At 32.7% G+C, this 10,661-nt stretch overlaps 1 protein-coding gene across 1 annotated transcript; it reads right to left on the reverse strand.

Moving 5' to 3' along the window:
* Window positions 1-7,405: 7,405 nt before the first annotated feature.
* On the reverse strand, window positions 7,406-9,536 carry LOC114308840 (B-box zinc finger protein 21). The gene is made up of 3 exons (XM_028254525.2): window positions 8,559-9,536; window positions 8,025-8,465; window positions 7,406-7,957 (listed from the first exon to the last, which is right to left on the reverse strand). The coding sequence occupies exons 1-3, from the start codon at window positions 8,742-8,744 to the stop codon at window positions 7,631-7,633; spliced, it is 954 nt and encodes a 317-aa protein (XP_028110326.2). The 5' UTR covers window positions 8,745-9,536; the 3' UTR covers window positions 7,406-7,630.
* Between the last annotated feature and the right edge of the window lie 1,125 nt (window positions 9,537-10,661).

Below are 10,661 nucleotides of genomic sequence, written 5' to 3' on the forward strand. Positions count from 1 at the left end.
TTTGGGGGCGAAAATTCAAAACAGCCACTAAACCACCGTGTGACTCTCATGGGTAGCTTTCCCAAGACAAATAGGACTTCTGATAACTAACGGAATGTAATTTGGACTCATAGATTGGGGGTTAGAGCCGAATACGCCCAAAACTTACTCGAAAAAGAGCGTTTCGGGGGCAAAAATTCAAAACATCCCTTGAATGACCGTGTGGCTGACACGGACAACTTCCCCATGCCAAATAGGACTTGTGACAATTGACGGAATGTAATCTGGAGTTGTACGTTGGGAGTTAGAGCCGAATACGCCCAAAATTTACTCGAAAAAAGGCGTTTCGGGGCAATAATTCAAAATAGCCCTTGAACGACCATGTGGCTGACATGGACAGCTTCTCCACAACAAATATGACTTTTGACAACTGACAGAATGTTATTTGGACCCGTAGGATGGGAGTTAGAGCCAAATACGCCCAAAACTTACTTGAAAAAAAGGGCGTTCCGGGGGCGATAATTCAAAACAGCCCTGAAACCACTGTGTGACTCTCATGAGCAGCTTTCCCATGACAAATAGGACTTGTGACAACTGATGGAACGTAATTCGGACCCGTAAGTTGGGTTTTAGAGCCAAATACACCCAAAACTTACTCGAAAAAGGTGTTTCGAGGGTGAAAATTCAAAACAAAGCTCGAACCGCCATGTGGCTCTCATGGGCAGCTTCCCCATGCCAAATACAACTTGTGACAATTGACAAAATGTATTTCAGACCTGTAGGTTGGGAGTTAGAGACGAATACGCCCAAAACTTACTCGAAAAAGGGCGTTTCGGAGGCAAAAATTCAAAACAGCCCTTGAACGACCGTGTGGCTCTCACAGGCAGCTTCCCCATGCCAAATAGGACTTATGACAACTAACGAAATGTAATATGGACCTATAGGTTGGGAGTTAGAGCTGAATACGCCCAAAACTTACTCGAAAAAGGGCGTTTCGGGGGCGATAATTCAAAATAGCCCCCAAACCACTATGTGACCCTCATAGGAAGCTTCCCCATGATAAATAGGACTTGTGACAACTAACGAAATGTAATTCAGACCCGTAGGTTGGGATTTAGAGTCGAATATGTCCAAAACTTAGTCGAAAAAGGGCGTTTTGGGGGCAAAAATTCAAAACAGCCCCCGAACCGCTGTGTGGCTCTCACGAGTAGCTTGCCCATGACAAATATGACTTGTGACAACTTACAGAATGTAATTCGGACCCGTAGGTTCGGAGTTCGAGCCGAATACGCCCAAAACTTACTTGAAAAAGGGCGTTTCGAGAGCGAAAATTCAAAACAGCCCCCGAACTGCTGCGTGGCTCTCACGGGCAGCTTCCCCATGCCAAATAGGACTTTTGACAACTGACAGAATGTAATCCGGACCCGTAGGTTGGGAGTTAGAACCGAATACACCCAAAACTAACTCGAAAAAGGGCATTTCGGGGGTGATAATTCAAAACAGCCCCCGAATCGCCGTGTGACTCTCACGGGCAGTTTCCCCATGACAAATAGGACTTGTGACAACTGATGGAACGTAATTTGGACCCGTGGGTTGGGATTTAGAACCGAATACGCCCAAAACTTACTCGAAAAAGGGCGTTTCGAGGGCGCAAATTCAAAACAACTCCCGAACTGCCGTGTGGCTCTCACGCGTAGCTTCCCTATGACAAATAGGACTTGTGACAACTGACGGAATGTAATCCGGACCCATAGGTTGGGAGTTAGAGCCGAATACGCCCAAAACCTTGTCGAAAAGGGCATTTCGGGGGCGAAAATTCAAAATAGCCCCCGAACTTCCGTGTGACTCTCACGGTCAGCTTTCCCATGACAAATAAGATTTGTGACAACTGACAGAATGTATTGGAGATGTATACTAATGGAAAATTATGGGAAAAATATTCAGAAACAAATATTAACTCAGTTTACGCTTTGTTATATTATATTAATTTCTTGAACGTACACAAGTGTGTTATATTATATTTAAGCTTTCATACAAGTATCATATTGTGAATGGTGCTTTTAAGGCCATGTGCGTCATGAGGTGTCAAGTATTCTTTCTTTGATGAACCATTTATAGGTGTCTCAACATACATTTCTACATATTTCCTTTTGTGATTGAACTTTATTTTTGTTATTATTTTTCTCACATGTTCTAATATCTTGAATGAAATGGCACTGACAGACATTAATAAGTAGGGATAGTTTTATATCCAATCTAATAATTCAAGTGCCTTTTGCAAACATTTAATGAGGAAGTTGGTAAAAAGAATACTTTCTATTCACATTGGGCTTTGATATTGGTTTAGCTGCAGAATTTGGATACATGTTGCATACAAATAGAAGATTGTTACATTAGCTTTATGTTAGTAATGACAGGTTTAGTAATGATTGTTCTACATTTAACAATGTTCCTTATAACAAAAGACTTTAGAAAGACTTTAGAAAGACTGATAATTGATTCATCATGAAATGTTGCTTCTTTGATATGTTATTTGTCACTTGTTGCCAAATTCATTCATGAAGTTGGGCATTTTTGGGTCCAATTCTAACATTTTTTTGTTTTTTTATTTTTTTTTTTGTTTTTTGGTAGATGACTTTGTTGCGTGGACTTTCAGAGTAATATTTTGGTGTATGGAGAAGAAATTGTACTTTTGTATAGAAGTAATATAATACTTTTGTCGTCCCCGGCTTTTGTACAGTTAACTATTTCCGATACAAAAAACTTTTGGTAGCCAACAGATAATTACTGGCATGGTACATAGATCACCTTTTGTCGCGCGTACATATATATGATTTTTTGTCGTGATACATAGATGTAATTTTGTCTTGGTACATACATCACCTTTTGTCGTGGTACAAATTAAATAGTCATTTCACATGGTAGTAAATGTAATTTTTGTATATGGAGGGCTTTGCTTTTTGTATGATTCTATATTTTGTATGTAATTATTATTTTAGTTTGAACAATAGTTGGTTTGTATGTACTTTGACAGTTAAAATTATTTATTTTTTCTATACGGATGCTGATTGTGGAATGACTGATAGTTTATGTATCATTTTATTTATATACGTATTATAGGTTGCATGGAATACAGACAGGTTATGCAGAAATTATAATATTTGCAATAAAACATAATATTATGTTTTTGGTGACTAAACGTTTTGTAGCAAAAAAAAAAAAAAAAAAAAAAATCAAACAATTGGTGACTAAAAGTTTTGTAGCTAAAATAAAATCAAACATTTGGTGACTAAAAGTTTTGTAGCCAAAACAAAATCAAACATTTGGCAACTACGATATTTTGTAGCTAAAACAAATTCTGAAGAATAAAAACACTTTTGCCGACTAAAAATTTAGTAGCAAAAATGTGGGAGTTTAGGCGACTAAATTTTTAGTAGCCAAAACAAAAACTATTTGCCGACTAAAATTTTAGTAGCCAAAAATGTGAAAGTTTAGGCAACTAAATTTTTAATAGCCAAAACAAATACTATTTGCCGACTAAAATTTTAGTAGCCAAAAAATTTGACTTTAGGTGACTAAAATTTTAGTAGCCAAAACACTAGCATTTACTTTAGGCGACTAATATATTTAGTAGCAAAAAACTTTTTCCTCGACTAAATCTTTGGTCGTTAACAATAATTGAGGCTTTTGGCGACAAAAAAATTGGTCACTGAAAATGTATTATTTAATTTATTTTTCAACCTTTTAGCGACTAAATATTTAGTCGGCAAATGAATACAATTGGCGACTAAACTCCAATTAGCTTTCCCGACTACTCTTTGGCTACTAATTCTGCGACCAAAAAATTTAGTCCCTAAAGCCCTTTGGCGACTAAAAATTGACTTTTGGTGACTAAAAATTTAGTCGCTAAAAGTGAAAATTCTTATAGTGAAATGTATAATTTCAAACTGTAACACTCCAATGTAACACTCAAACGTAACACTCTAATGTAACACTCCAAAAAAATTCTTAGTGTATCTTTCTCAAGCATAACACTCCAATATAATACTCTAAAAAAATTCCTTGGTGTATTTTTGTCAAACATAATACTCCAATATAACACTCCAAAAAAATTTCTCAATGTAACACTCTAATATAGCATACAAAAATTTCTTAGTGTACTTTTCTCAAATGTAACACTTCATTATAGCACTCCAAAAAAAGTCCTTAGTGTAACACTCTAATGTAACACACAAAAAAACTCCTTAGTGTATTTTTCTCAAACGTAACACTCTAAAAAAAAGAATGTGAAATTCTTCAAACCATTCCAAAAGGAGTACAAAAATTTCTTCATAAATTTTGGGTACATATATAAGTTCAAATTGTGAGTTCTACATTTGAAAAAAGTACGCTAAAAAGCTTTTAATGTTTTTGTGTGTGTTACATTAGAGTATGTTATATTGGAGTCTGACATTTGGGTTTACATTGATTGGAGTGTTACGCTTGGAAAAAATACAACAGGGAGAATTTTTTATTTTTTATTTTTGAAGTGTTATGTCTGGAAAAAGTTCACTTAGAAGTTTTTTTTTTAGTGTTACGTTGTTACGTTTAGGAAAAGTACATCAATGAGTTCTTTAGTATGTTATACTAGAATGTTACGTTGGAGTGCTTATGATAGATTTTTTTACCAATTTTTTAGTTTTTTACTGTAAAAAAAATTGCAAATCAGTGGCATTTTTTTTTTTTAATACTTACAAATTTTTGAAAAAAATTATAACATTAGTTATTAAAATTAATAAAATTAACCATTAATTTGATTTTTTTAAGGAGATTAACCAATAAGTCTCATATTTTGAACTTGTAATCCATATAATCTCATATCTTTTCTCGTAATCCATTTAGTCATTTTGGATGTGTAATAACCAATTTTCCCGCCACATTGGAGTGTTATATTTGAGAAAAGTACACTATGAAATTTTTTAGTATCATATCATACCCGTCACATTGGAATGACATATCATACCAACTACGTTGGAGTGTCAGATTTAGAAAAAATTTAATAAAGAATTTTTTTTAGTGTCACATCATATCCGCCACGTTGGAATGTCACATGTCACATTGAGAAAAGTACACTAAAGAGATTTGTTTTGGAGTGTCAGATCATGTCCAAGTCGGAGTGTCACATGTTACATTTGAAAAAAATATACTAAAATTTTTTTTAGTATTTTTTGAATGTCAAATCATACTTGTAACGTTGGAGTGTCATATGTTACATTTGGAAACAAAAAAAAAAAAAATTAGAGTATTACATTATACCCGTTACATTGTAGTGTCTATATTACATTTGAAAAAAGTACACTAATGAGTTTTTCTTTTTTGGAGTGCTACGTCATACCCACCACGTTGGAATGTCACATTTGGAAAAAGTACAATAAATAGTTTGTTTTAATTGTCACATTATACCCGCCACGTCAGAATGCCACATGTTATATTTGGAAAAAATATACTAAAGAGTTTTTTTTAGAGTTTCATATCACACCCGTCATGTTGGAGTGTTACATGTTACATTTGAAAAAAATACACTAACAAAGTTTTTTTGAAATGTCACATTATACCCGTTACAATAATACTTATCACATTGGAATGCCACATCATACATGCCACATTAATAAAAAGGTATATCCATCCATGAAGCCACTATGAAAGCCGAAAATAGGACTACAAGAACTCTTTACTAATAGAATTTAACAGATCAATAGAAAAAATTAAAAACTAATTAAAACACTTATTTATGAGATGAGATTTAGGGATTGTCTGGGATGACCTAAATAAGTGTATTTTTTATCTTTTTACGAAAAGCTGTACAAAAAAGTAAAGAGATGATGTGATGAAAAAAAAATAAAAAGATAAAAAGATGAATTATTTTGTTTATGCCAAACTTGACCTTAGTAGTAAATATTTTTTTTTTATATTTAAAATATACACTAAAATGCAATATCTCTATTTTCTTTGAAAAATTATTAAATATTTTGGAATATTATATGTCAATAGTTTTTAATCAATTATTATTCAATATGTTTCATTATATTCTTTAATCACTCAATATAATATCATACCTACCTACCTCCTCAACCAATTATAAGTGAATAAATACCCATTTTTTTTCCATTCCTATCAATTGAATGCTGCACAACTGTCACTTCTTTGTTTGTAATCCACAACTCACTATTACCCTTTTTCCAGTGAATTTTCTCGAATATACGTACTTTCCCTCCTTTAAACAAGGAAAACAAAACGTGCCTTACATTGTTCGTCTACCAGATTTAACGATAAGGTTGTGTTTAATTGGAGGGATAAGGAATGAATTATTTATTGTATAGATTATAATTCAGAGGGAGTATTTAATCTGACGTTTGTTTGGTTTTTTTTTTGTTTTTTGACTGTCAAGCATGGAGTTCGGCCGGACTCGTTATCCCTCATATGAGAGACTATTGTATCTTGAAAGGACAATTTTCGAAAGACTATTCACTGTTGAGATTATGTGATGAAATAACTATTTTGACCTTCTGCTATTTAATTATGTATTATATTTAATAAAATTTAAATAGCTCAATTTAAAAATAAATAATTTTATTTAATTTTTTGTTGATGTTTTATTTATTTAATTTTTTATATATATTTTATTGATATTTTATTTTAAAATTTTGTTTATATTTTATTTAGTTTTATTATTTAAATTTTAATAGATGTTTTATTTAATTTCATTGTTTAATTATTATTATTTTAAAAATAAATTTATTTAAAATTTTAATTAATAAAATAACATATATTTTTATTGATATTTTATTTATTTTATTTATTTAATTTTTTAAAAATAAATTTATTTAAATGCGTAAAAAAATAAAATAAAATAAAATTTTATAGTTAAAAATAATTAAAATATTAAAGATATATTTAATATTGTTATTATTTAGTAAATAATTAAAAAAGGCTAGAACAGTCTTTTGTTCATTTATCCTATCCAGTTCGTCCAATCAAATATTAGATTTACTAAAAATAGTCATTTTCAGATATCTAATCCCATAAAAAAATAAATACGGAATACTTTTCTAATCCAGCCAAATAGTTCGAGGAATTCACAGTCGCAGTATTCAAGTCCGATAGATTCTAATCCCCTTATCTAATCCGTCCAATCAAACACACCCTAAAAGGTTACTTTGAAAAGGTAACATTAGTATATTTTTTAATTTTTATAAAAAAAATATGGAACATGGATTGAAATTAAAATGATGTGATAAATTAGTAATATGACTTAAATAAAAAAATAATATAATTCAATAAGATAATTGTAATCTAAATAAAATAATGTGCTATATGCCGAACAAACCCTAATTCTCCCAATTATTATTATTATTATTATTATTATTTAGGCTTTTTCATTCATGGATTGATTGAATTACTCATTAAGATATTTACAAACAAAAAGAACAAGTACATGGAAATGATGATGATAGACAACATGATCAGATCAGAAACCCCCAGATTTACAGGAGCAAACAAACAATTACAACAATAAAGAAAAACAGATCAAACCTAAATTTTGATTGAAAAGAAAAGAAAAGAAAAGAAAGTGGAAGAGAGTTGAGCATGTTGAGGTTGGGTCTGATTAAGATTACCGATAGGTTCTAGATCTCTTGGAAGCAGCAATGGAGGAAGGACTAATCTGTGGAACAATGAAACAACCACCGTCTCTCCATTTTCTTCCAGATTTGTTGTTGTTGTCGTTGTTGTTGTTCTTGTTCTTGTTAATGGTAGCTTCTTTGGATTCCTTGAAACCGATTTGATTCCCAAAACCCATGTTTGGAGAAGAGTATTGATGAGGATATTGAGGCGGTGGAGCTTGAGGAACCCAAATGCCTACATTATTTGGGGAAGAAAATGAACCCAGATTGCTCTCCAGATCCCCATCCCAAAGCGGCATAACTTCGTCAACAACAGTCTGCGATTCAATCACTCAGTCAATCATCAAATCAACACCGTAAAGCTAGAGAGAGAGCATTGCTGACCTTATAGATACCGAAGGAGGTAGGAGAAGAGGAATCGAGAAAATCATCCACGCGCCACCCGGGTAGCGTCTCTGTCAAGTACTCGGATATGCTACTGGTGGCGGCGCCGCCCTCAACACCCTTGTTGGCGGCGGTTGCCACCACCGTCTCCGCCGTGACTGTCTTGGCGATGGTGGGTTGAAGGGCAATGGGTTTGTTGCTATTGGTGGTGGTGGCGATGGAGTTTTGAGACTTGAGATTGGGAAGGAGATCATTGTTTGCAGCAGAAGAATCAGAGGACGATTGCGAAGAATAGAGGGAAGAAGTTGCAGAGAGCTTAACACCAGTGAGAAGAAACCTATCGTGATTACGAGTGTGCTCGTTGGCTTTGTGTATCGAAATATCACAGTTTCTGCATAGAATCGCTCTGTCTTGTTGACAGAATAAGAAAGCCCTCTTCTCCTACAAGCACAAATAAGGCCTAATTCACAGCAAAATACGCTAATATATATGAATTTTATTAATGGGCTTTGTTGGGTTGTGTTGAGTTTGTACCTGGCAGATGTCACAGAGAGGGAATTGTTTGGGAGAAGGGTGTTGGAGAGCGAAACGCTGGTGTTTTCCGGCGAGCTTGTTGGCGTGGTGGACACGGTGGTCGCAGGCGGCGCAGAGGGCGGCCTCGTCGGCCGAGCAAAACACCGATGCTTCGTCTTTGTTACAGACGTCGCACTGGATCTTCATTTGGGTTGCTTTTCAAGATTGAATCGAAGCGATTTTACCAAGTCAATTACTAAGAATGATAATTCAAGAGAAGAGTTGTTGAGTGTTTTCACAGAAAGAGAGATGTAGAGATTTGATTCCAACCCATTATGAGGAATGAATGCATTACAGTACTACTGACATAATTTTGTGAGGTAAAAAGAGTGAAGGTTGAAGAATGGTGGGCAGAGAGGAGAGAGAGATGGATAAATAGGGTGGTGGTGAGGAGTAGAAGATGAACATGGGATATTAATTAGGACATGGGGGTGAGATGGGAGTGTGTTAGGGCTGCGTGAAATGTGATGCAGCTTCGCTCAATCTGATAGATACAAACATCTCAATATTACAAAGCCCAACCCCCTTGCCCTTCGCCATCCCCCAAACCAAATGAAATTTTGTGGAAAAGGGCCTAAAATAGTGAATTTTATATTTTAAAAATGTATTGATCTCGTTAAAAGTTGTATGATTTATTTTTTTTAATTAATGAAAATTTATGTTTTGTTCATATATATTAAAAGTATATAAATAATAAAATTGAATTCAATATCTCACTTTCTATATTTTGAAAAATATATATATATATATATATAATAACATATCCACTTGTCCATTCAAACATATTAGATGTGCAAGTGAATATGATTGTAACATAGTTGATTTTGAATACAACTTTTATATCTGAAAGGAAAACAAAGAATTCTACAATTCTACCTATTCAAAAAGAGAAAAAGAAAAAGTAAAGCGTTGAAAAGTTCAAATGTATAGATAAAATTTTTTATTTGGAGTACGATTTATGCCATACCAAGTTTAAATTTATATTACAAATTCAAATTATGAGAGTGTATTCATGACAAATGTATATTTGGGTTTTATTGTTTCAAATTAAACAATTCATGAAAACGTTCAATTTTATCAAAAATTTCACTATCATATCGTTCTATTTATAATACTTATATAGAAGATTGACATTTTAATTTTTGATATTAAATAATGTTGTAGCAATCACATTTGGGGTACAAAATTTAATGTACCAAAATTTCTATTCCATTATCCCGAATAAATTTTTAATTATGCGCTCGCACCTTGAGATTTTTGTATATTAGACAAAAGAACCAAAATTGGGGAGCACATAGAATCCTAGCTCGCATTTTGGTTGGGTATATCATGTAAGGCACCACATTCTGTATCACAACACCTTTTATTATTGTGAGTGATGCATAAATGTACAATAAATAAATAAATAAATGAATAAAATAGCAATAAATTGATATAGCTTTTACTTTGGAACGAATTATAGATAGAATATGTCTTGATTCCAAAAACTCATTGTGAATGATTTTTTCACTAAATTTCATAGGATAATATTTTTTATTCCAAGAAAAGTAGTCTCACTTGAAACTTGAAGGACAATAAAAACATTATCCAAATACTACCTTCAAATAGGCAATGAGAATATAGTATTTAGATATATTTAGGAGTTGTTTGAGATGATCTAAATAAGTGTATTTTTTGTCATTTTACGAAAAGATGTGCAGAAAAATAGAGATGATGTGATGGAAAAAAAATAAAAAAATAAAAAGATGAATTATTTGAGACTTCCCAAACTTGGCCTTAGTAGTGTGCAGTATTTTTATGGAGTTGTCCATTATTAGAAAGGAAATTAAAAATTTGTTGTAACAATAGTAATTGAGAATTAAAATAAAAAAGGCTAGTGTTGTAGATAACGTTTAGATTATCTACATGACAATAATAAGTGTAGATTACCCGCTTAGGCCTCGTTTGGGAACATATTTTTTTAGTAATTTTTTGACTTTCTAATTAAAATATGATGTAAAAAAAACTAATATGTTTGGGATGACTTTTTGATTTTGTACGAAAAGATGTGCAAAAAATAGAGAA

The sequence above is a fragment of the Camellia sinensis genome, chromosome 6 (genome assembly GCF_055761805.1).
Source record: "Camellia sinensis isolate YWXY chromosome 6, ASM5576180v1, whole genome shotgun sequence".
Lineage (NCBI taxonomy): Eukaryota > Viridiplantae > Streptophyta > Magnoliopsida > Ericales > Theaceae > Camellia > Camellia sinensis.

Bases quoted from the DNA above. Each gene is read 5' to 3' on its own strand.
- LOC114308840 (XM_028254525.2), bottom strand. From the start codon at position 8,744: ATGAAGATCCAGTGCGACGTCTGTAACAAAGACGAAGCATCGGTGTTT. The intron at 8,466-8,558 runs GTACAAACTCAA...TTGTGCTTGTAG, and splicing joins CTCTCTGTGACATCTGCCAG to GAGAAGAGGGCTTTCTTATT. The intron at 7,958-8,024 runs GTCAGCAATGCT...ATTGAATCGCAG, and splicing joins CCTCCTTCGGTATCTATAAG to ACTGTTGTTGACGAAGTTAT.